The 27,861-nt window shown below is 39.1% G+C and overlaps 1 protein-coding gene across 1 annotated transcript in view; it reads right to left on the minus strand.

Moving 5' to 3' along the window:
* The window catches only part of LOC136866260 (serine/arginine repetitive matrix protein 2), a 519,326-nt gene that overhangs the window by 215,386 nt on the left and 276,079 nt on the right, over positions 1-27,861 (minus strand). Inside the window, exons 11-12 of the mRNA XM_067143064.2 lie at positions 15,729-15,998; positions 15,380-15,603 (exon numbers count right to left, since the gene is read on the minus strand). Coding sequence (XP_066999165.2) covers positions 15,380-15,603; positions 15,729-15,998 — 494 coding nt within the window. The remainder of the gene's footprint in view (positions 1-15,379; positions 15,604-15,728; positions 15,999-27,861) is intronic.

The raw sequence follows: 27,861 nt of genomic DNA on the forward strand, positions 1-27,861 counted from the left end.
AATGTGATCCGCTAAACATTTTAGAATTTTTTTTTACTGATGAACTATGTACTGTAATTGCTGATCAAACAAACTTATATGCCACACAATCAATTGAAGAAACTCAAGCTAGGAAAATGAAGAATAGAAGTCGTGACAAAAAGTAGGAACCTACTAACAGCTCAAAAATAAAACTGTTGTTAGGCCTATTTTTACTACAAGGTATTATTCAGAAGCTAACAATGGGGATGTTTTTCAGTAAAAACAAACTGGTTTATACTCCATTCTTTACCGGTATCATGACTGAATGGCAATTTCAATTGTTAGGAAAATTCCTGCACTTCAGCGACAATGCAAGTTTTGATCCGGAAAGTGCCCCTAATACAAAGCTTTAAAAAATTTGGCCTGTGTTGTAATAGGGTATATTGTTGAGCGATTTCAAGCAGCCTACACCCCTGACTGTGACATTGCCATTCATGAGAGTCTGTTGTTGTGGAAAGGTCGCCTTGGCCAGAAAATGTTTATTCCGAAGAAAAGAGCATGGTTTGGGATGGAGTCCTTCAACTTGTGCGAATCTGATTCTGGATTGGTTTGGAACATTCTAGTGTACATTGGAAAATCTACACAGGTTCAAGCTGAAGTTGACGGTATTGAACTAAAGACTCTTGACAAGCCTTCCCAAGTCCCCATGTCATGCTGTCACTAATGGGTGACCTGCTAAGTGAAAGGTATATGTTATGCATTGTAACGGACTCTTCACCTCACCGGCAACTACTGTTATCAACCTCGCCACGCACATAACCTTTTTCTACAATTAATATGGACTTACCTTCATCTGGATACACACCGCATTTTCTCTTCAACTGGAATTTACATACTTATGTGGATTTGCACACATCATACCTTGCACGAACTCTGCCTTATCCACCTTTCCGACCGACGATAAACTAACCTCCCTTTCGCTGCCTGACGTCATGTGACATCGTCCGCTTTGTCACGCATGCTCCACTAACTTCTGGAATATTCCAGACATATGTCTCATTATTCCACACTATAAATACCCGGCCTTCCTCTGAATGTGTTGAGATGGACTTTGGCCTGTGTGGAGGGAGGAACCTTTAACATCATCTCCGTCTTTAGCGACATGTGCCCTGGACTCTCCATTTTTGGGCAGAACTACTTGGTTCAAGATGAGGTATGACAAACTAAAAATGTCCTTATTGTAAATAATGCTGTGTTGCATTTGGAGCTATTTTATTTGCAAATTTTGACTGGGAGCAGTGCATTTCCAGGCCGAGATTTTACTTGCATTTTCAATTTCAAAGCCTCTATTGACTATCCAGTGACTGTTTGCTTTCTAAATGTGCGTGTGGTATATCCGCAACTCTGCGACTCCTATACACACTTGTGGTTAATTAATGCTTCACCATGTATGTTTTGGTACACTTGGAGACTGTTTCATTATTGTATACAGTGACTTAAGCCAGTAGGACAATCTTTATTTGTGCCTATTTCGGGTGTTAATTGAAGTGGTGGCAACTTTCACATGACATTAGACTTTGCTTAGTAGACTTCATGTTGGTATACTTCAATCTGGTAACTGCGAACATTCTTTCTTATTCTCGTTGTTCAACATTTTTCTTTAAACTGTATTCATCCCCTTTTTGTCCATCCCTTTCCTCTCCTGGCCCCTTCTCTTATTTGCTTTCATTTTCTTGAATATTTTACTCTTGATGTAACTATTTGTATTATTTCTGGTTGGGAAAATTCCGTATTTGTACTGACTTCTATTCTTCTAATATTGTAAGAGTTTGATTTGATTTTTCTAATATATATATATTTCCAAATTTTTATCTTGGTTTCTCATCTAATTTTCACCTGTCATGTCCCTTATTTCTCCTGCCGTTTTCTTTTAATTTTTTTTGAAAATTATCTAGCATAGTTTCCACTGCGCTATCTGCGCTTACTCTGGAATGTTTATTAGGAGAAGCCCTTTTACCACGGCCTCAATTCTCAATCTGGCATTTTTCTCATCGCGTAAATTTATTCCCTACTGTTTGTAAGCACTCGGTGTCACCGATACTTTGGATTTCCCTTGGCTGGATTTATGAATAAATATATTCATATATGCATATACCCCCATTGAGGGGTTTTACAGCATGGACAATTACTATTGTTCTTAACGACTGTTCGAATTGTTGGTTGAAAAGAAAACTGATGCCACAAGCACTTTATGTGTAAACAGGAAGATGTACCCAAAGATCTGAAGACTCAAAAGTTACAAAAGGGAGAGTTTACAGTCTGGTACAAGAACAAAGTGATGATAATGAAGTGTGCAGAAAAGAAATACACTGGTCAAAACAATTAGGGGATCAGTTGAGATATCTAGGTTCTGAAGTATTGTCATCGGCAGAATGAACCAAAATAGTTTGGCGTCTTTCTGTCGGTTCTACAGAGTGGAGACAACAATATTATGGTAACTGAGATAGTGATAATAACAGGAAGTTTCTGCAAAGGACGTTGGTGTTGACTTGTATTTACTCTACCAAACGAATTACACAAGCAGCTGGGTTCAGATAGTGTAGTGGGCAGGTAGTGCAATGCAACAACGTGATTACCCCGGCATGAAGAGCCATAGGAAGGTTGGAAGCGGGACAGACACAGAGGGAGGAGGCTGCAGCTATTGGAGTGTCCCAAAGTGTAATTTCCAGGACCTGGACGTGATTTCAGACAAGAGGAACCGTCAAAAGAAGGCAGGGCCAAGGTCGCCCATGGGTAACACCAGAAAGAGATGACCACTATCTCCGGTTAACAGCCCGTCGAGACAGGAGGCTGAATGCAACTCAGATGCAACGCACCCTCCAGGCAGCAACAGGACGCGCAATATCAACACAAACAGTCTGAAATTGCCTTCGGGAATGTGTCCTCTACGCGCGGAGGACTATGGTGTGTGTCCGATTAAAACCATGACACCGTGTAGCCCGCAGAAACTGGGCAGAGGAACATCAGGATTGGAGTCGTATTGAATGGCGCCGGGTTTTCACAGATGAGTCAAGATTTTGTGATCAGCTGGACAATCATCGTTCCCTCACCTGGAGAGAACATGGAACTCGGAACAATCCTGCTTATGTGCAGGAGACATCACCGTATTACGGTGGTAGACGAATGGTGTGGGCTGGAGTCAGTATTGGCGGACGTACGGACCTTTATGTCACTTTGACTGCTCAGAGGTATAGAGACGAGATTCTTCGACCTTTCATTGTGTCCTACACTGGTGCCATAGGAGATGGGTTCCTTCTGGTGGACGATAATGCTCGTCCCCACAGAGCTGCATTGGTGGGCAACATGCTTGAAGCTAAGGGAAATGAACGAATGGAGTGGCCAGCTTGCTCACCGGACTTAAACCCGATTGAGCATATCTGGGATGCACTCGGCATACGCATTGCAGCCAGACCAACAACTTCCACAACGGTTGCAGAGCTGGATATTGCACTCATGGAAGAATGACCAAATATCCCTCAAGAGCTGATTGATAACCTCATATTCTCCATGCCACACAGGTGTGCAACTGTACTGGCCATCCGAGGTGATCACACGCCATATTAGAGGGCAACGAGAATGACTTTTTCACTATTATGGTAGCCCCATGGTGCCTCGCTCCAAGTAAACGCCATGTAAACCTCAAGCAAAGAGTTGAGACAGCAAAATATCGTACTGTATCACACACAAATTACAATTGTAACCGATATCTGAATAAAATACGTTACCATATGTATACTGTGTATGATATCTCACCTGATCCCCTAACTGTTTTGAGCAGTGTATGTTCATATGATCAGTACCGAACATGACAACAGCGTTCAACTTTTACGGGATAAGAGAGGAAGTAATAAGTTCAAGCCTACTCTGAGTATAAAGTACAGCAAAGGAATGGTAGGAGTCTATTTGTTTGACCAGTGCGCCACCAGTTACTCTGTGGCATGGATGAGACGAAGTACTACATGAAAATGTTCTGGCACTTACTGGATATTGCTGTTTTCAATTCATTTGTTCTCTTCCAAAAGAAAGGTGGGACTGATTCTCAACTGAGTTTTCATCTCAATCTGGTATCAAAACTGACAGAAGTATTGTGATTCGACAGTGAAACCAAAATGCCCAGGGAAAACTTCTGAAGATCCAGTTCAACGACTAACCGCACGTCACTTCAAATCTGAGAACCCGCCGACCGGAAGTAGGAATCACTCAAGAAAACACTGTGTTGTGTGCCTGTCAAACCAGAGACGATGGGAAACTGTCTACTGCTGTGAGGAATGTGATGTGGCATTTTGTGCTTGCCGTGCTTCCGTATTTACCACACTGTGCCCAATTTCTGAATGACCTATGAACCAGAAAGTATGTATAACCTATTGATGAATATCTGAAAACTTGAAAAATGTCATCAGAATAATGAAAGGATCACTCTTTATATTCAATTTTGTATGATCACACTGTGTATATATATGTACACATTTACGGGTTTACAAGAAAAACGGTAATAATATTATTATATTGAATTTTTACTATATCAATAATAATTTAAAAAATCAAGTAAAATAAATTTTTCTGTTGAGTATTTACATCTGCCGCACACTACTGTACCCATTCCAAAAGTGCACGTTGCATTGAATAATTACCCACTGGCTGGTTGACGTTATGAAACTATTCCCCAGTTAAGGGGTTAACATACTCCCATTTCACTAAAAAAGAGATGTGCCATCTCAAGGAAATTTCTTTTCTCCTAACAATTTCTGAGTAAGTTCCACCAAATTTCTTTTCTCCTAACAATTTCTGAGTAAGTTTCAGCACATGGGCTGTATCAAACATACAAAATACTTTCCTATTATTGTCACAAGAATGAGGATACCAGTACTGAGGATTGTCTATGGAATGTCTAAATCCCCAATTCTTTTATTTTTTGCTTAACATCACCATGACACAGATAGGTCTTATGGCGATGATGGAATAGTAAAGGGCAAGGATCGGGAAGGAAGCAACCATGGACTTAAGATACAGTCCTAGCATTTGCCTGGTGAAAAAATGAGAAACCACAGAAAACCCTCCTCAGGGCTGCTGACCACGGGGTACCCCCAATTCATTTTTGTAACCAATTATTTTTTGTAAATGACTTCTTAGTGGCTGTCCCAACACAAACCACTGACTGTTTGTATTTCAGTAGTTACCAATGTTATAATGTACTGTTAATTCTTTGAAGCATGGTAGTATGAAATATACACCACCTTCATAATTCATTCTGAGGATGCTGTGTGGTAAAATAATAGCTGACAGGCTACTTATCAGACAGTTCCCAATACTGCATCACCCAAGCACCTTTGGCCATTTGTTGATTTGCATGGTACATCAACTTAGTTTCACTTTTTTTTAAAGTAGGGAACAACTCTGCTCATAATAGGTTTGTTCCAACAAGAACGGGAACAGTTTGCAAACTGGCTGACGCATGCGCAGTACGGAAAGAGCGTTCCAACAAACTTCAAACTCCAACGCGGACTCGGAGTCGGTTGTTCCAATAGACTATGGACCGTTCCTGAACCAGTTTGCGGACTGGCAAAGCAGTTCGTGCTCCAGAACAAGTACTGTTCGTCAGAGACATGCGCAGTACACCAAAATTGTGGTCCATAGCTGTCACTTGGTGAAGCGTGAACAGCTGGTCCGTATCTTCTGGCGTGAGCAGACGACACGTTACACGTAAAATTAAATAGAAGTTCGGCGTTGTTATACAATTATACAGTAAAAGTTAAAAAGTTATACAGTTAAAAAGTCATATTTGACTACACACTAATAGTAAGAGGCATGAGATAAAAACGAGAATGATGCATGACCATTTTGAAGGCGGTTCCTTGAGCCACTAGCTCACTGGGACATTCTATAACCAATAAATAAATAAATAAGTAAATAAATTCTGATAATGATCTTATGAACACGGACTCCAGTGAAGATGATCTAGGGATATATTACAATATCCCAAAAGCGAAAAATGAAGACTATTTAGGCAAGTTATTATTTTTTTTACTTGTTTGCAATTATGTTTAAAGATATTTATTTTCACTACATGCACGAGTAACTCATAATTTAGTAACCAAAACTCTCTTTCTCTCTCTCGCTTTCCGCCTATAGAAGAAACAGTACCTCCCTATGACAATGAAACGTTCAAGGAACATTTTCGCGTCAGTAGGGAGATAATGGAAAATATTGCAGAACGGTATGAAGGAAGTGACCATTACAAACATCAGTCTGGCCAATATGGAAAACTTTCTGCACTGAGTCAGGTTTGTCTGTAGCTGCTGCAATAATAATAATAATAATAATAATAATAATAATAATAATAATAATAATAATAATAATAATAATAATACCGGGCGAGTTGGCCGTGCGGTTAGGGGCGCGCAGCTGTGAGCTCGCATCCGGGAGATAGTGGGTTCGAATCCCACTGCCGGCAGCCCCGAAGATGTTTTCCGTGGTTTCCCATTTTCACACCCGGCAAATGCTGGGGCTGTACCTTAATTAAGGCCACGGCCACTTCCTTCCAATTCCTACGCCTTTCCTGTCCAATCGTCGCCATAAGACCTATCTGTGTCGGTGTGACGTAAAGCAAAATAGCAATAATAATAATAATAATAATAATAATAATAATAATAATAATAATAATAATAATAATAATATCTGCCTCTGTGGTGTAGTGGTTAGTGTGATTAGCTGCCACCCCTGGAGGCCCGGGTTCGATTCCTGGCTCTACCACGAAATTTGAAAAGTGGTACGAGGGCTGGAACGGGGTCCACTCAGCCTCGGGAGGTCAAATGAGTAGAGGTGGGTTCGATTCTCACCTCAGCCATCCTGGAAGTTTCCCATTCTCCTCCAGGCAAATGCCGGGATGGTCCCTAACTTAAGGCCACGTGCACTTCCTTCCCTCTTCCTTGTCTATCTCTTCCAATCTTCAAACCCCCCCCCCCGCAAGTCCCCTGTTCAGCATAGCAGGTGAGGCTGCCTGGGCGAGGTAATGGTCTCCTCCCCAGTTGTATCCCACGACCCAAAGTCTGAAGCTCCAGGACACTGCCCTTGAGGCGGTAGAGGTGGGATCCCTCGCTGAGTCCGAGGGAAAAACCAACCCTGGAGGTTAAGCAGATTAAGAATAATTTTAATAATTTTAATAATCGTTAAGTGTTGCTTTTCCAATAAAGGTTCAAATTTTCCTGTGGTGTGTTGGGCATCAGACTTCAAGTTTCCGGGGTGTTACAGATCGGTTTGACATTTCTTCATTAGCAACTTATCTCCAAAAGTGATCACTTGGCCTACAGAAGATGAGAAAGTAAATATTGAGCAACATTTCAGGGAAAGTGGATTTCCAGGTGTCATTGGTGCTATAGGTGGCTGTCATATTGAAATTGATAAGCCTGTAAGTGATCCTGACTCTTACATAATTAGAAAAGGACACTATTCCATACAGTTATATTTTATTTATCAACATATGTCTTCATAATAAATCACTGTTATTATTAATAATGAATTAATTAATGCAAGCTGTTTGTGACCACAGGCAAAAAATTTTGGATGTGTTTCCGAATATATTTTTTAAATGCTATTTGTTCGGGGCGTCGACCCATGTGGATCTTTTGCCCCTAATGGCACCATAGTGTATGAACCTGCGTGTAATTGGAATGGCGGTAGTGTGGAATGTTGTGTGTGAGGAAAGGAAGATTAAGGACGCCACAAAGGACGTCACTACAATTAAAAAACCATGACACGGCCGGGATTCGAACTCGGGGCCGCCGGGTGACAGGCGGACGCGTTGCCCCCTACACCCCGGGGCCGGACTGGCAGAGCATTTAGAATTTCATCTCTTGGCAATAATTTAGCCCTTACCACTCGTCTGTCGGGTGAGGCCCGACATTACGATATTCCCGTTCCAGTCGCATGTCGGGGGAGACCCGACATGACATTTTATCGCCCACTGCTCATCTGCTGTCTCTTAGCCGACACAATACACGATGATATACTGTACTACCATCTTTTCGTTTCGCGTGGAACTTTGTAGAATCCAGATACTATTTGACAGTCAGTCAAAATCTATTATTTAGATGGCAGTGTATCCGTCAGCTGTCTACTCACGCACACGAAAGCTCGAGCGATAGTAAAAAAACATGGTCGCCATGTGCTCTTCTAGTCATATATATGTTTTATATGTCAGGCAACACACAAAACCACAGTATTTTCACACCTCTGCTCCTAATGAATATATCTAATAGTATTTCACGATGCCTAAAAGTGAACTGACGATGGTCGGTTTGTGTACCGTAACCCAACATGTACCTGATGCTGACGACTGGCACAATTATAAATCAACAGAACCAGATTTCAAGAAATCGCCATTTACAGTGGTTTCAGCCTACAAATTACTGTGAGGTATGAAACCAGAGGCTGTATAGAGTTTTCGAATTACTTTTCAGCGATAATTTGTACCCTGAAATTATTAACAAAACCAATCGGTATGTGATAACGATAATAATAATAATAAAAATGCAAAACAATTGGTCTTAAATTCCACATATTGCTTTTATCTGCTCCAGTATAGCTTGCTGTAAACATGTATAGCCTAACTACATCGTTTAAAAGCAAGTGCTGTCTCCAAAATCGTGAGAGATGAGTACAGGTCATATAAGATAAAAATTTACATTTAAAATACAAGTAGTAGAGTCAACACAGAGAACTTTAATTTGAGGGGTAAGGGTTAAAAGGAAAAAATGTGATCAGTATTTGCTTTTAGGTGACATGGTTATCCTCTGAATAGAACCGTCTACATCATCGGTTTTTACGCTGCAGGTACTCGTGGTAGAATTATAAATTCACGTAATTCTGGAATAAAGTAAAGCAAAGTATTTTAGAAACAGGTCCATTAGTCTATTATTTTATTAGTTACGTCATTTTATTGAAAATTACCTTCCACTGAGTAGACCTAACAAGTTTTTTAGCAGAGATGAACAAGAACAGCTGTTTGTTTATCCTCAAACAGGAATCTCCCGCGTAATTGTGAACGCATGCACATTGTAGTTTTTCTCTTTTTTTTTTTTTTTTTGCTATTTGCTTTACGTCGCACCGACACAGATAGGTCTTATGGCGATGATGGGATAGGAAAGGCCTAGGAATTGGAAGGAAGTGGCCGTGGCCTTAATTAAGGTACAGCCCCGGCATTTGCCTGGTGTGAAAATGGGAAACCACGGAAAACCATCTTCAGGGCTGCCAACAGTGGGGCTCGAACCCACTATCTCCCGATTACTGGATACTGGCCGCACTTAAGCGACTGCAGCTATCGAGCTTGGTGTAGTTTTTCTTGACGGTACACGAACCGTTCCAACAGACTGCTGTTTAGGGACGGTTCCCAACGAGTACATAGCTCGTGCATGCGCTTACATCAGTTCATGAACCGATACCAAACCGTACGCAAACTGCTTGTTGGAACAAACCTAATATGATATATTTCTTGTTTTATCCACTCTACTCATGCAATTAAACACAGAACATGACAAAGGCACCACCTCGTAGTCATCTGCTTGTTGACAGCTAACAGCTGATGAGCTCGTGCGTATCATTCTTTAGAAAACATGGAGGACAATATTGCAAGTTTCCTCAGCCAGGTGTGTCATATGCACTCTTCCAGCCAGCCTACATAATATAATAAAAGTTGTTAAGTCTAACATATTCAGTTCTTGCTCTTGGGGTATTCCATTATTACAAGTGGAACATTTCCTCCGCCTGTCATTATGTATATTTTTGTTTTTATGATAGCCTACATACTGCTCCTCGCATTACAAAATGCTCTCAACAATGTGGTACATGATGTTCATACTCTCCAATTTATTTGCACGAAAAAACTACTTTGCTCCATGCAGAATTCAGCAATAGAAAAGACTATGAAAATCAAAATTATTTCATGCGGACAATAGGTGGAGCTATAGTGTAGCTGGTTGTTTGAACAAGCTTGATCCTGTCGCTTGAAATACTCTCCCAGGCACCATGGCCAGTCTTTCTTTTAGACATCATCAGAACCTAATAATAATATTTGCTTTATGTCCCACTAACCCCTTTTAAGGTTTTAGGAGATGCCGAGGCGCCAGAATTTAGTCCCACAGGAGTTCTTTTACGTGCCAGTAAATCTACCGAATCAAGGCTGAAGTATTTGAGCACCTTCATATAACACCGGATTAAGCTAAGACTGAACCTGCCAAGTTGGGGTCAGAAGGCCAGCACCTCAACCGTCTGAGCCACTCAGCCCAGCTCAACAGAACCTGACAGGAAGTAGAATTGAATAACTTATTTACTTCTTGCTCTTAGGATATTCCATATCAAAGGAGGACAATCTGTATTACCTGTTACTGCCAACACATTGAAAGTTTTCAGTGACTCAAAGATAGGAAAGAGGTAGGATTGGGAAGGAGGCGGAGCCTTAATTAAAGTACAGCTTCAGCATTTGTCTGGTGTGAAAAAGGAAATGCATGGATAACCCTCTTCAGAGCTGATGACACTGGGATTTGAACCCACCATCTCCTGAATGCAAGCTCACAGTCACAGGGCGTAGCAAAATCACTCGGTGTCATTACATTTAGGTATATTATTAACTTTTATGGTAGCCTATATACATTATGCATATTACAATTACCGGGCGAGTTGGCCGTGCGCGTAGAGGCGCGCGGCTGTGAGCTTGCATCCGGGAGATAGTAGGTTCGAATCCCACTATCGGCAGCCCTGAAAATGGTTTTCCGTGGTTTCCCATTTTCACACCAGGCAAATGCTGGGGCTGTACCTTAATTAAGGCCACGGCCGCTTCCTTCCAACTCCTAGCCCTTTCCTATCCCATCGTCGCCATAAGACCTATCTGTGTCGGCGCGCCGTAAAGCCCCTAGCAAAAAAAAAAAAAAAAAAAAAAAAACATATTACAATTGCACAAATTAACAAGAGGACCTCATTTCATGAAACTGATTGACTTGCAAGGAAATGTAATGCCCGAAGACTGAGCAGGAAAGGTAACCAATGCAAGAAAAGGGGTGGAAAGGAAGTAAGTACAAAAACGGACAGAATGAATGTATGAATAAGATCAAGTTCTGAACAACAGGAGAAAACCCTGACTCAAGACTCATCCCTTGGATTTTGCCTCTGATGTATAAAAGTTACAGATATCAACTCTTAATGATTTTCAGTTTACAAATTCAGTTATGACCAAGTTGAATTCGTCTACAGGCAGTACTGTACTGCTACCGTATTTACACTAATAATCCCTGCACCCTAATTTTAGGAAGGATAATTTTGAACAAAATGAAGTGAACTTTTAAATTCCTTCCAGTGAAACAGTGACCTACACATAAATTAACATTTCATATCACTCCTCGAGTTCAACATAGTCTTTATGCAAATATGTACATGGCTGATATAGCTACTTTGCCTGAAAATATTTGAGATGATAAAAATGCATTATCACTGCTGTAAAATATATTCGCCACAAAAATTAGCAAGTAGGCCTTCTTATGTGACAGGTATTTCATATATCTCAACTTGCAATAGACTCGATTCGTTGTAGATCGGAAGGTTCATTGTCTCTTTCATCACTACAATCCTCTCCTAAATTACTTACAAATTCGTCACACTTACATGTCTAAAACACATCTCACACACTATCTCTTTTACTCAGAGAGTAACACGACCAGTGGTGGATAATTATTTTTGTGCAATGTAAACACCTGAAACAGACACATCTGCAAACTACTTTCTTAGTTTTGCGATAGTAGTAAAACCTCATTATTTCAAAGTCTTAGGGATGCAAAAATGTGACTTAGAATTACATGATTTTGAATAAACCGCCAACTCATAATTCATATATGCCAACCCTTGCAGCGTCACAAAATATTCTAGGATCCATTACTGCATGCAATTAACATTGATTCACAGTTCAAATGCCATGAAAAAAAAAAATATCCAAAATGTATCCAATGAGGCGCATTTACAGTATTCAAATTATGCACTTGGATAAGTCGCTGGCAAACATAACCCCACGCAACGAAAGGAAAAAGAAAGAAAACATTATTCAAAGACGAGGAGAAATCAATGCTGGCTCCCCTGTGCAAGTACTTTATTCATTGAATTACTGTACCGCATACATCTAGATGTCTTGTACTTGCACGGAAAGTACCCGGTGCCTTTAAAATACCGTGGCGTATCGAACATTCCTATGACGAGGGGAGGAAGTAGGAAGTTGCTTCCATCTGCATTGCAACACAGGACAGTACGATTTCCCGCCATGGCACTTCTCTTGTAATTCACAAATGCCAACCCTTTGCTGCGTCACAAAGTATTCTAAGACCCATTAAAGCAGGCAAACAAATATATTCACAGTAAACTTTTTCAAATGCAATGGGGAAAAACACAATTTCCAAAATGTATCCATCATGGTCCATTTACGTTATTTAAATTAAGCACTTAGATAAATCACTGGCAAGCATAACCTCATAAAATGAAAGAAAGAAAAAAAAACAAGATTCTAGGACGAGGACAAATTATGCTGGCTCCCCTATGCAAGTGCCTTATTTTTTGAATTACTGTACTGTTTGCATTTTTAGATGGCTTGTACTCACAACGAAACATCGTGGCTTATTGAACTTGCCTATGATGAGGGGAAGAAGTCTTTCGCTTCCGTTTGCATTGCAACATAGCACATAGATCCCATCTTCTTTAAAACCTTAAGTCCGTTTCATCTCAGCATTAAAAAAAAAAAAAGATGCAGTTTCATTGGCATTCACTATACTGTTCGGTGCGTATGATTTGATTATAATTATGAGCCACGTATTTGCAGATTCTGTTTCTCCACACATTGCCTGCTACATGATACTGTGGCATTCATTAAAACGCTGAATACTAACGAATTACTATTTCACTCAAACTTAGCAACACACTGTAGAAACACCGAAGAGAGCAAAAGTGCGGAAATCTACCCCTGCACATTCCAGAAGATGCGTTCTATTGTGACGCAGAGAAAATTTGAATTTAAATTACCTTGTAAAAACTATTTTTTTTAAATGTTAAGGCAGTTCAGAAATAAAAGTCTGAATTGTTCTCCATTTAAATATGACATATGGGGGCAGTTTTCTTCTATGTGCTGTTACACAAAGCACAACTGTACATTCAACATCGAAAACTATGTGGACCAGGAGCATGTTGCCAACCTTGACGCAAATAACATCCACACCCTAATTTCGTGCCTCATATTTTTAAAAATATGCGTGGGTTATTCGCGTAAATACGATATTAGACGAAAATGAGGTTTTTAAATTTCTGACTCTGTTTCATACCAGTATCTCTTCTTCAAATATCCCAATTTTCATCACACACAGTACCATATTTACGCAAACAATCCCTGCCACTGAATAATCCCCGCACCCTAATTTTTGGAAGGCTCATCTTGGAAAAAAATTAAATGAACTAAAATTCCTCCCGTCGAAGGAGTACCGTAGGCGCAAACAAACATTTCCTATCACTCCGCGAGGTCCACGTGGTTTTTATGTAAATATGAACATGTAAATTTACGGATATAGCTGTTTTGTCCGAGATGATAAAAATACATTATCACTGCTATGAAATATATTTGCCATGAAAATTAGCAAGTAGGTCAACTTAAGTGACAGATAGTTCATTAATCTGAACTTGCAATAGGCTCGATTCCCTGTAGATCGGAAGATTAGTTTTCTCTTGCATCACTAGAATCCTCTCCTAAATTCATTACAATTTCGTCACACTCCACGTCAAAAAAAAATATATATTCTCACGCGCGGTTTCTTTATACTAGGATAGTAACACAACCAGTGTTGGATAATTATTTTATTATTATTATTATTAATATTATTATTATTTTCTGCAATAATAGCTGCTGTTTTCGTTCTGGCACACCCATATCGTTAAGCGATTTCCGACTCAGGAAATATTTACATAAAATGTTTCATGGTCCGTATCGCACTTCAATCATTGTATCGACTAGGTGGAAAATAATAAATACTTAATTGTGAATCAGGAAACATTTTGCGAAACAAAGGTCTCGCGTGATTGGCACAAGTTACAGGCAAGTTATGTTCTACTATAAACGACGTAAATAACGCCTCGGCATTCGTCACAGGATTTACACCTTGGTTTTTACATGAAAAGTTCAGTTTCTGGTTTCTTTCTACAAACTGGACACTCTCCTTATGCCTTTTTCGTTTGTATATGCTTGAGTATATCGTATTTCCCGCTATGTGCAACTGAAAAATCACATCTACATATAGTACAGAATGTGAACGTTGGTCCCTTTCTGGATTCACTCAAACACGGAAACCCTTCCCTATAAACACTTTTAAACACTGCATCGTATTTCGTTTTTTGGAATTTTGGCCAAAACAAATATTAAGACATAACACTAGCACTTCTGCAGCTCTTGGCGGGGTAGAACGACTTTGGTGTGCTACTTCTGAGGTTAGGTTACTCCAAAGAGAATGATGCTCACTTGCAAAGAGAATGACTATATTATAGACCAAAGAGAAGCACATAATGGGCCACCGTGCCCCGTGCTGCCATCTGGTATCATTATCAAAACTACTATCGATCAGCCATACTCAGCCATATATCGATAGAATGAGGAAATCCGCGGGAGTTTAAAATAATATGAAAATTACGGACATTGGTATGAAAATCGGGAGAGCGGTCCCGGCGATCGGGAGATCGGGAAGAACGATGAAAAAATCGGGAGTCTCCCGCTCAAATCGGGAGACTTGGCAAGTTTGATAGTATTATGAGCCACACTTTTTCGCCAACTGTCGGCATCGTCAGTTTTTGTGGATTCTGCTTCTGCGCACACTGCCTGCTACGCGATTAGTGGCGTTTCTTAAAACGCCGAATAAAAATGGAATTACGATTTCACTCAAACTTCAACTATGAAACACATTACAAACACACCAAAGTGAGTGAAAGTGTGGAAAGCTACCCATGTACGTTCCGCAAGATGCGTTCTATCGTGACGCAGAGAAATTTTGAATTAAAATTACTCTCTAAAGTGCAATTTTTTTTTTTAAAGGAAAGTTAGTTTAGAATTAAAAGTCTGAATTGTTTTCCATTTAAATATGACATATGAGGACAGTTTTCTTCCATCTGCATTCACACAAAACATAACTGTACACCCATGATCGAAAACTAGGTGATCCAGGAGCGTGTTGCCAACCCTGATGCAAATAAAACCCGGAGCCCAATTTTGTGCCTCAAATTTTTTAAAAAAATATGCAGGGATTATTCACGTAAATATGGTATAATGCAAAGATATTTTGAAAATTAACAAGCTTACCCTGAAAAGTAGTCTAGCTGATCACGCTGGCCAAAGAGGTGGAGAGTAGGGATACCAGCACGACTTCTCAATGAATCTATATCTGATGTTGGTCGGGTTTTCACTACAGGCAGTGTTGTTCCTGGACGGCTTGGTGGGCACATACCAAGTTGTTCAGCCAGACGACCTTTCACTGATAATGGCATTATAACCCTGGGAACTCTTGGTATTCTTCGCCGAGATACCTGCACAAATGAACAATTGTGTATCACATGTAACAAACACACTTGATATTAGTTGTGAAAAATCTTGTAACGTATTTATATTAATAACTTTAAACCATCTGAATTAGTAGGTATCCTGATGCTACCTTCAACTTTCTTCGTCTGAGTTTTCTTGTTTTCCTCCGCTTGGTCTTCCGAGTAGTTTTGTCTCCAGTTTTAGTTGATACTTTAGAACTGGATTTTGTTTTTCTTTTACTAGATTTTTTTTTTGTAGTCTTCTTTCGGGACTTCTTGGTTTGACGTCTAACACCTTTCCGTCGCTTTCGTGGAGACAGAGAAGTAGATGATTTCTTTCGACTACTGCCATTACTCGTAGTGCTCTCAGTACCCAATGATTCAATGCCAGATGTGGAAGGCTAATAAACATACAAAAGACACAAAGAGAAATGAGTCCACGTTACATACAAACCGAAAACAACTATCTTGAACTGCAGAGAACTTCCAGCGAATGTGTAAAATTTACATCCCTACAGAGTTTCCAGATACTGTGTAAGCAGAAAGTAAAGAGGTGGTTTAATAAACTGTAACCATATGAGAAATGTACTAAAAAATTGAACAAACGTATCTTTTAAAAGATGTTCTTGCGATATATTCATGATTTGTGGTGGGCAGTACAATGGTTTAACTACTGGTTTTCCACCCAGAGTCAATGTTTGAATCCCAAAAGGTTTTATATGAAAAATCACATAGTGTCAGGAAGGTAATCTGGCCTTAAACCCATGGCTAAAACTCAAAACCAGCCCAAATGTTCCAACGACCCCAAAAATAACTGGGATAAACTGAAGAAATTTGTTGTCATTCATGACAGCTCTACACGAAACAGTTTGAAGAATTACACTCCACAAATTTTGTTTTTTAAATTAGTTATAACTGCTCCTTGTATCTCACGAACAATGTTAACTAGCATTTTTTGTTGGGATCATACACAAAGTGAATGCATGACAATGTCAGTAACTGCCAATGATACAATGAAGTAGATTTCTATAGCAAGTATTTAATATTAATATTCCTTTCACGTACAAAAAGCTACATGACAAGAACCATTTTAAATCTTCACAATGACTTCTAGATTTATGCTAAATGAACAAAGTATTTATATAGCGATGGTAAAAGCCTATTGTAGTGGACTATTTATACAGCAGGGATGATGTTACTTCACAAAAGATTCTACTCCTACAGAATCACTTCCTTTTATAACAGAAATTAAGCTCTACAAAACATTCCTAGTCTAACAACAACAATAATAATCATCATCATCATCGCCATTAACACAACTGAGCGAGTTAGCTGATTGGTTTGAGTCGCATAGCCAAGTTTGCAATCGGGAGTTGAGGAGTCTGAACCTCACTCTTGGCAGCCCTGAAAACGGCTCTCTGTTGTTTTCCCAATGTCACGCTACACGAATGCTGGAGCTGCCCCTTAACTAAAGCCACAGCGCTTCATTCCCAGGCTTTTCTCTGTCCTATACCATCATTACCCTAAGATCTGTATAAGTGTGATGTAAGACTAACAGGAAAAAAATATATACGTCATAATATTACTTGTTTACTTGTTTGACTTCTCTACAACTGCAACTTACTTTAAGAGAAACCACAGTATCAGAATTTTGTCCCACATGAGTACTGGTACCCAATGACATGGAGTTGTCACACTTGAACACCCTCAAATGCCACCGATTTCAGCCAGGATCAAACCCACTATCTTAAGAACAGGACAAAGAACGATCGAATTGAGATATTGAAAACAACTTTATCAGGAAAAAACCATCTTCAACCTTCCGAAAGTTGTTCTCTCTTGATACGACGAGGGCTAATACCAGAGATACCAAACAAAACAATAATGATTTAAAAAAAATTCTCCTTCTTACAATACATGGGCCAATCTCATTTCATACAGATTCACAGTTAAATACAGGAAACAAATCAGCTCTGAGTCTGTACCTTCTTACCACAATTAGATTCCTGCTCAGGATACTGGTGGTTCTGAGAGCCATTAACTTGGCTAGACAAGAAAGGAAGAAGGGGTATGCATTGATTAAGTCTTCAGCAACTGATTACAAGACTCGAATCAGTGTCACAACTATAAATGATGTGCAGAGATCATGAAAATACGAAGATCTGGTCCAGTAGTCTTTCTTACAAAACGCACATTTGCTGGGTAGTAACAATGGAGAGATATAGTATAGTTTTTCCTAAGCCATACTTCTGAGGAAAGTCAGAAGAGAAAGTACTGAACTCGTTTCATCCTTTTCCACTGTGGAGAGATATAAAATTGTTTTTCCTAAACCATGCTTCTGAGGGAAGTATTGAACTCATTTCATCTTTTTCTACCTCCCATAATTATATCTCCCATGTGGGGTACCTACTGACACAGTAACTTCAGTGCATTATCTCTTCATCTCCTTGATAAAGCATTCATCCCTTATCAGCTGATACTTTATAACATGTCTTCATGATGTTGATCAAAACAAAATCAGAAAAAAATATGCACTACGATCCGTTATATTTTCAATAAGAAACCAGAGCAAGTAATTAGCACAATATGCTTGAAAACAATCCAAGGGAATAAGTAGCATTCAATCCCAAACAAAGAAATATTGAAGTATTCAGAAATTCTGCAACATCCTGTTTATAGCCCTTAATGGAGAAATTCTGTTTCTGTCTATTGAAGTTTCTCTTTAGGTGACAGAACCAGAGAATGTCAAAGAAAATCAGTAGCAACTGAATTTCAAATTCACAAATTAAATTTTAAACAAATATCTCAGCAAGGAGAATAAATAAACTGGTGAGAGATGAATGAAGTGAAAAGAAAATGCTCAACATGAATTACTGAATGCAAGTACATGTGGTTATTTTAACCTCAGTCAAGCGTTACACATCTTTATCTGGAACCTGTCTACTCCCGCGTGAGCGAGATGTGTTTATCCAGAATTTTTAATTGCGCACTTTTGCGACTCTATGTTTTCTCTTAGGGTTAAATATTAGCCGATAGATACCAGGAGCGTATAGACAGGGCCTTTAGTTAGGCTAAACACAGGGATTTGGAATTTTTTTAAAAAAAGGTGTCTGTGTCAAAGCGTGGCTTCCATGCTGGTGTACTTCATATAAGTTTGACATTGTGAAAGTTCATGTTTTGCCTTTTCTAGATGTTATGTCACAGAAATATATCAAAAACGAGAGTGAAATATAGTCAGAATTATTAAATAGCGATGATGAATACCCAGAAATGAGTGATAATGAGCATGAAAGTGAAATTGTTTCAAGTAAGTGCAAAAATAAGCTAAGTGACAGAGCAGACACAGACGATGAGGAAGTAGTTCTTACCGGTACTAGTTAAGATTGTTACTGTACATGTTTATTAGTGAATTTGCCATTTCAAGATTTATAGCATTAGTCATAGTGAATTATGAAGTAGGGTAGAAAGTGAATTACAGCTCAGTTGTTTAGTGATCTTAATTGAGACTATTTTGTGTTGTGCCTAGTGCCATTTTTGCACTAAAACCAGTAGTAAAGGATTTAATTTTTCAAGATTATATGGATACCTACAGGCTGCCCTCCTGAAATCAGGTATGAATGACTTAATAAACCTTATAGTACATACATATTTGCATTTTCATGTATGTTAAGAATAAAAACTATTTTTACAACAAATAATTACGCTTGCAAGCAAAAACATATCCGCTTGGCAAGGGTTAATAGGAAAAATAAAACAGAGGTATGAACATTTGATCACTAACAACATAAAAATTACTTTCAGTGATCTAGAAACTGAAGAAAACTATGTCTAAATACACTGGCAGACAAAAAAAGGAAACACTTTGTAAAAACAAAATCGTAATTGTTAACACCAATTATTAGAGGGAATTGTTGCATTAATTACATTAACTGTTACATTAAGGCAGTTTCTGACATGTATTCTGCAGTTGTACAGAAGAATATGATATTTAGAGATAATAAATAAACTTAAGAAGCCACTTTCCACCCCAAAGTGCCAGGCACTCAGTTTTATTGCTTTGACAAGCAATAAAACTTTTTAAAGTTTTACAATATTGGGTTGAAAGCTACTGATGTATTATAAGTGTGTAACACAATAACTGTCACAAAGGAACATTGTCCTTCAGTCTCTCTTTCACAATTGACAAGTTAAGATGTCTCTTAGCCCAGAAAATATTGCAAAAGCAGTGGCAATGGTGGATGATGGACACAGCATTCGTTATGCGGCTAATGCCATCGGTGCATCATACGGAAGCATCCAGAGCACTCTAAGACGATTTTGTGAACTCTGTCACAGACGGCCTGGATCGGGCCATCAGAGGTCTGCACTTGTTAGGGACGGTAGGTTTCAGGTCATCTAAGTCTTGAGAGAATGCCAAACTACCACCATCCAAGCCACAAATCGACTCAAGGTAGTAAGAAAGTCAATGTGACTGCAGGGACTGTCACATGACGACTCTGACAAGCCAATTTGACCTCAAGAAGCCCTGCAACTGGTCCAAAGCTTACCCCACAGCACAGAGCAACTCGATTACAGTTTGCGCATCAACAACATAATTGGACTATGTGGTCAATGCTACTGTTCACAGATGAGTCATGATTTTGCTTCCGGTCACTTGATGGTACAGTGTGTGGAGAAGGCGCAGGGAGTGATATTCACCTTGCAACATCTCCGAGGTGTCACCATTTGGGGGTCGCTCAATCATGGCATGAGCCGGTATCAGCTTTGAGGCCTGGTTGGAACTTCTTTTCATTGATGGAGGTGCTCCAAATGCACACCGTTACATCATAAAGATGCTGGCAGAGCATGTAATCTGCTACCTTAGTAGGTGAAAATTTCATCCTGATGCACGATAATGCATGCCCCAACGCCGCTCACTGTGTGTCAGAATATCTGCGCAATGTCAGAGAACGAACCCTCACCAGGCCAGCTTGCAGCCCAGACCTCAATAGCATAACACCTGTGGGATATGGTTGGCCGAAATGTCTGGCATTGCAACTTTGAAACCCTCAATGAAATACAAACAATACTACTGGCAGAGTGGACGCTCATCCCCCAGGAAATGATCCAGGACTTTCTAGCTAGCATGCCGTGAAGGATAGAGGTTGTAATCATCACCAGGGGTGGTAACACCCAATACTAAGGCAACATAAGAGTAGAGTGTCATCAAGAAATCTTCAGTATGTTCATTAGTTTGCTCAGTGTAATGTAATGTTAATTTAAGGTAATGACATTTTCATAACTGACAGCATCGAAGAACTTTTTGGATAAACTTGAAAAACGAAAAGAACTTTGATAATCAGTATGAAGTATTCAGAGTATTCAGAGCAATGGTTAACTTCATTTTATAATAATTTTATTAAAATAATGTAGGAATGAAGAAAAAGCAAGGCTTAAGATAATTCAGTTTTTGCTCTTAAATTAAAGAGATCCACATTTTTGTCTGCCAGTGTATATAAAATATTTACTTTAAGTCATGAATATGTTCATTTTAAGCTTCACTCGTTAATAAAAAGCCTTTGACAACATTAAATATAACCTCCTCTTACAACACCTGAAGCATAATGGGCAGAAACACCACTGAAAGGGTGCCATATTTCAAGTACCTAAGGTGCTGGCTACGGCAAGAATGGGATTTAGATGTGGAAATAAAAACACGACTGTGTATTGTAAGAAGCAAGTTTCTAAAACTGAAACATCTTTTGTGAAACTGCGACTGCTGATTGATCAAAACTAACTGGTGTCTCAAAGTGCTGTCCACTATCGATGCTGCTTCACGGTGTTGAAGGATGGACACAAAAGGCTTCATTAATGAGAAACTTTTAAGAATGGAAGTATCGCAGAATGCTGAAAGATCTTATAGGTAGACCACAACACCAACGGAGAGGTACTCTGCCGTACTGGGAAATCATGGAAACCTCGCAAAACACATGAAAGCAACTTATTTCAGTCACATAATACGAGATTATAAATACTGCCTGATACAACTGATCCTAGAAAATAAGACTGTAGCGAAATGTGGACAGGTGCAGAAATTATCCCGGTCATGGAACCTCTGACACACTACACAGCAAGCCTGATATGGGAAATATAAAACAGGTAAAGATTACTTCACGACTGCTATCAACCTCTTGTGAGGAGGTGGCACAACAACAACAACAACAACAACAACAACAACAACAACAACAAGACGACCCTATATAACTGACATATTTCTTGCAGAATGCACTTAATTGCAACTCTGTACTGTCTGACTATTCAATAGAAAAGACTACTTTCATTAAAATATGAGCATTAAAAATACCATTAGAATCCTACAAAATTACCCATGTCTCAGTATAACAAATACAGTAACCTCAATCTACTTAGATGATGATATCCTGGTAACTTATAATCATGTTCTTACTGTATCTAGGTTAACTATAAACTGATATTTGTCGATGTCTCTGCACTAATAAGGGATCTGTAAATTATGCAGAGGATTAGGATGAATCATGATGTATGAAAGGTAACTTTCCATATCCGCTTGAAATTAAAATGGGACTCTCAGGGAAATAATTTCAAGTGTAATTTGCAACCAACTGTCTCCTGGATTTACAGGTAAGAGACTAGTATTTCAAAAAGCCATGATGATCAATTTTAAATGGTAACAGGCACGAATATCATAATTTCCCCTTCTGAAAAATTTTTTCTTTGAAAAATCTCCCCTTCTAACACCATTTGATCCCTGCTTTCATTCTAATTCTCTCCAACAAATCCTCTTCTAAAAGCAAAACACACTTGTTGGGAACAAAATAATGGAGTGATACAAGGTAAATACCGAGCTCGATAGCTGCAGCCGCTTAAGTGCAGCCAGCATCCAGTAATCAGGAGATAGTGCGTTCAAACCCCACTGTTGGCAGCCCTGAAGATGGTTTTCTGTGGATTCCCATTTTCACACCAAGCAAATGCTGGGGCTGTACCGTAATTAAGGCTACGGCCGCTTCCTTCCCATTCCTAGGCCTTTCCTATCCCATCGTCGGCACGTCGTGTCGGTGCGACGTAAATAAAAAATAAAAATAAAAAAAACACCACACAAACACAGTCCTTATCCTAAACCATATTTCAGAGTAAAGCCAGAAAAGGAGATTTAAAATTCATATCAACTTTCGTAACTCCCATGTCAGGTAGATGCTGACTTATATAAGCCCTTCGTCCACCGGTGCAATGGAACTGCGATCCGACTAAAAAAAATGTTGCATGAGCATTCTATGGGAGTCGTTTCAGTCATGTGAAACTGCACAGTTCTCATCCACCTGCGCAACTGCAACGCAGTAGTCAATCAACTTGCAAACGACCAACTCACAAACAGCTGGCTTGTCAGTTGCGTGACTCGACTGGAGTCAGACGCTCCTGCTATATATCTTAATTTACCACTCATATAATTCAACTGTATTATGCCAGACCGTGATCACGAGTTGTGTATACAACTCGTAGAAGCAGGGCAAAAGCCCCCCTACTATAGTTTGCCAGAATACACAAACAAGAACGCTCAGGAAAGGTCATGGGACGCTGTAGCCAAAGGAGTTGATACAAGAGTGGTAAGTGCATTATACATCCATACCTGCCAACTTTACAAAACCAAAAATCAGGAGATTTTGATATGAAAATCAGGAGAAATCAGGAGATACAAATGGTCAAACCTGCTTATTCTACATGTCTTGCGCAATACAGGAGTACTATAGTATATATAATAACAGTTATTGTCTCAAAACCCGACTGTTGCTATAAGAAGCTACAAGGCTAAAAATTACACATCTCTATTACCTCACAGGAAGTATGTTAGTGAGATGATCGGTCTCTGATAAGCCTTCTGGAAATAGTATGAACTCATGCTCCATAGGTGTGAATTAGTCATGCATTAAATGCCAGTACTTAGCAAATGCATAGAGTAATATATTGCATCACGTGCCCGGGCGATTATGCGAAGCGCAATGTTATTTTTGTCAAGTAATAAATTAAAATTCGCTAGAATTGTCTCCAAATGAATCTCTAGAAAAGTCACTAGTCACTATCTTTGAAATTATGTCACTACATTACTGAAATAGACCCCAAATCTAGTGACTAGTCTCTAGAATCGACCAGACTGATGTGGATGAACACGAACATAGCACACGAGAACGAGAGATTTACAATCTATATACGCATCGAGATATACAGGTTTCAATAAACATCGCACATTCGCGCGTATTTCTCATATTAATATACGTCGATATTCCATTTGAAAGCGGCCAATGAGCGAAGGAGATTCAGCCACTGGTGTACAATGCTGAAATGGCCGAATTTGAAAACAAATGTTTGAAGTTCACCAAAAAATAAGCTAAAATTGGGAGAAATAATACAATAATCGGGAGGCGGGAAAAACTGTCGAAAATCGGGAGTCTCCCGCCTAAATTGGGAAAGTTGGCAGGCATGTACATCGTATGCTCAATTGTTTAATATCCTTCTACTATTGGGTATATCTCTGTGGTAGTGCCACCAGTGAATAAGATGTGTAGTGGTAGTGCATCTTATATCCATCTGTTAAGAAGAACTGCACTTCGTTTGTGGTTTCCAGAGGGTATTTGTGATTTAATTTTGGTTGCTGAGTTTATGCTAGTGTTATCTAGTGAATCCACGTTCATTTAATAGTTTTAGGGTCATATTTATTATCAGTTTTTTGCCCTAAATATCTGCCATCTTGTTCACTGCTACAATAGTTCCACAGATATCACTACTTAGATGGAAATTCGTTATATCTATTTTAAACTTTTCGCCCTAACTGGCACCCATTTTGTCTCATCTGCCATCACTACCATGGAGACCACAAAGAAGATGTGCACTCTACTCTCTTTTCACGCGGTTGCCTAGGACACAGAGCCTGCCCATTCTGTCAGCCATCTTAAGAAGGGCAAATTTTGATACGACGTGTAGCGTCCGATCTAGAGTGGGCGGCTACACCCAGCACCTGTTCTCCATGTTAGGAGCGGCTGTATTCATACAGGGGAAGGCAACGGGAAACCACCCCAGTGACAATATTCCCAGGAAGTTACTGTGGAGAGAAAGAATAAATCGAAGGCCCCTAGTCCCGGGCAGCTCTTAAGTGGGCAATGAGTGCCAAGAATCCCCCGGTTTAATATAATTAAAAATCAACTATGTATAGCTACATGGAATGTTAGAAGTTTATATGCAGCTGGAAAGCTGGACAATATGATTCAAGAAGCCAGGCGATTGAAAATGAACATCTTAGGAATCGATGAGCTATGCTGGCCAGGTTCTGGATTGTGTTGCCATGAACATTGCACACTCTAGTATTCTGGCAGGGACCCGCAAGACCGCAACCACTGGAATGGAGTAGGTGTGTTTGTTTTGGTGAACTATGTCAGATATGAACATTAAAACAAGAATAATAGTTAACACCACCTTTCCAATACTTATCTTTCCTTATATTTAGGAAATAAACATTACAACAGGCGTTGTAAGATGGGATATGTTTCGCTTAACAGTCGTAAGCATCATCAGCCGAAAATAAATCTTAGCCTAAAGTTAGGTCAGGGCCCTGAACCTAGCGTCCTTAACATATATGGCACCCTAAGAATCAACATTTATATTTAGAAAATGAAAATAGGCTTAAAACTAGTGTGAAAAAACATAGAATGTTACAACATGACTAAGAGAAAAAACACAATTGAGTATTGTACTTTCTGTTCTTATCCTCTGTCTCTATGATATGCTGAATAAGGTTTGTAAAGAAATCAACAGCACTGACATAATAATAATAATAATAATAATAATAATAATAATAATAATAATAATAATAATAATAATAATATCACGAGATTTCAATGCCAAAATTGGGCAAGGTAGGTCTGACCTAGTGAGAGAATATGGATTGGGTTCAGCTAACCAAAGAGGTGACAGACTATTCCAATTCTGCCAAGAGCAAGATCTAGTTGTTTGTAACACTTGGTTCAAACTTCATAAACGACGCCTCTACACATGGATTTCACCACTAGAAAAGGAAACAGGAAGACCAATCAGGAATCAGATTGATTATATTCTGGTTAACAAAAGATTTAGAAATATTGTTAAACGAGCAACAACGTGTCCTGGAGCAGTATTGGGTCCGACCATGTGCCATTAGTGGCAGATATCAGATTGAAATTGAAAACCACCACATCAAAGCAAGTGTCAAACAAGTTTGATGTTACCAAATTGCAAGATGGTACAATTAAAAAATCAGTAAAACAAGACCTGAACAACAAAATGCAAATCAACAATAGCAACAACAATGACAACAGTACAGAATATCAATGAAAAATATTACATGATACAATGTTAAAAGTCTGTAAGGATCATCTTACATCAACAAGGCAAAAGAAGCAGAGATGGATGACTGATGAAATACTTGATCTAATGGAACGGAGAAGACAAGAAAAGGGCAGAGAAGACAGCTACCGACAGATACAAAGGGAGATTAAGAAGGAAATCAGATTAGCCAAGGAAAGATGGATGACAATGAACTGTGAAGAAATAGAAGAACTAAATAAAGACCATGATAGTTTCAAGTTATACAAGAAAGTAAAAGAGATAGCTGGGCTGTACAGAAAACAGACGCCAATGACTCTTTTTGATGACACCAGCAAACCCATCCTAGATGAACAAAAAATCATACAGACCTGGACATAATACATAAACGAATTGTTCAGTGACGACGGAGGTGAAATTGCAAAAGGTCCAGAAATAACAAAAGAAGAAGTATTTCATTCCCTCACAATATCACCTAATGGTAAAGCAGTAGGTCCAGACCAGATACCAGCTGAGGTTCTAAAACTAATAACTGAAGAGAATGTTGACCAAATTGCTAAACTTTTCAATACAATTTATGATACTGGAATAATCCCAGAGGACTGGTTGCAATCGACATTCATTGCAATACCTAAAAAGTCTCATCCAAAGAAATGCAGTGACTACCGTCTCATAAGTCTGATGAGTCATATATTAAAAGCATTCTTACGTATAATACATGCACGCATTAGAACGAAGTGCGAAATAGACTTTGATGATAACCAAATGGGTTTCAGAAATGCCCTTGGCACATGAGAAACCTTATTTAGCGTCAATGTCCTTCTCCAAAAATGCCGCCAACTACACAAAGATGTATTTGCATGTTTCATTGACTATGAGAAAGCTTTTGATAGAGTAAAACATGAAAAACTGATAGAGATTCTCCAACGAAAACACCTCGATTGAAAAGACATACGCATCATACAGAATCTTTACTGGGGCCAACAAGCAACAATCAAAATCAACCAAATCAAAACATCAGATGTGAAAATCAGAAGGGGGGTACGCCAAGGTTGTATACTCTCACCGCTCCTTTTTAATATCTATTCTGACATTATTTTTAAAGCAACTTTGCATGATGTTGAACTGGGTGTGAAAGTAAATGGTGTTTTGATCAATAATATTAGATATGCAGATGACACTCTGATTCTGTGCAACACTATAGAAGGCCTTCAAGAACTCCTGAACAGAATCCATGTCAAAGGTTTACAGTATGGTCTCAATATAAATTTAGCAAAAACTAAGTTAATGGTATTTAGCAGAAATAGTAATGCAAATGTCACCTTGTCATTAAACAACCGTAAAATACAACAAGTCCACCAGTTCAAGTACCTCAGCAGCATAATAACAGGCAGTATGGATCCAGATAAGGAAATCAGATGCAGAATTGAGACCGCTAGAGCTGCATTTCGCAGGATGAGCTCTTTGTTCTGTAATAATCATCTAAATCTGAAGCTCAGACAGAGATTAATGAAGTGCTACATCTGGTCAGTACTGTTATATGGAGCAGACACATGGACCTTAAAAGCCACAAGTATCAAACGACTTGCCGCCTTTGAACTGTGGTTGCACAGAAGAATGCTTAGAATACCCTGGACCGATATGATAACAAACGAAGTCCTAAAGAGCTAGGACGAAGCAAGAACTAATAACTATAAAAGTTCGCAAAACAGCTTATCTAGGCCACATATTAAGAGGAAACAAATATGGCCTCATAAAACTCATTCTCCAAGGTAAAATAGAGGGCAAACGGCGAGTTGGCAGACCAGAGATAACATGGTTACACAACATCAAGCAGTGGACCGGTATTGAGACAACTGAGAGACTCTTCCGACTAGCAGAAAACAGAAAAACTTTCTC

The sequence above is a fragment of the Anabrus simplex genome, chromosome 3, assembly GCF_040414725.1.
Source record: "Anabrus simplex isolate iqAnaSimp1 chromosome 3, ASM4041472v1, whole genome shotgun sequence".
Classification (NCBI taxonomy): Eukaryota; Metazoa; Arthropoda; class Insecta; order Orthoptera; family Tettigoniidae; genus Anabrus; species Anabrus simplex.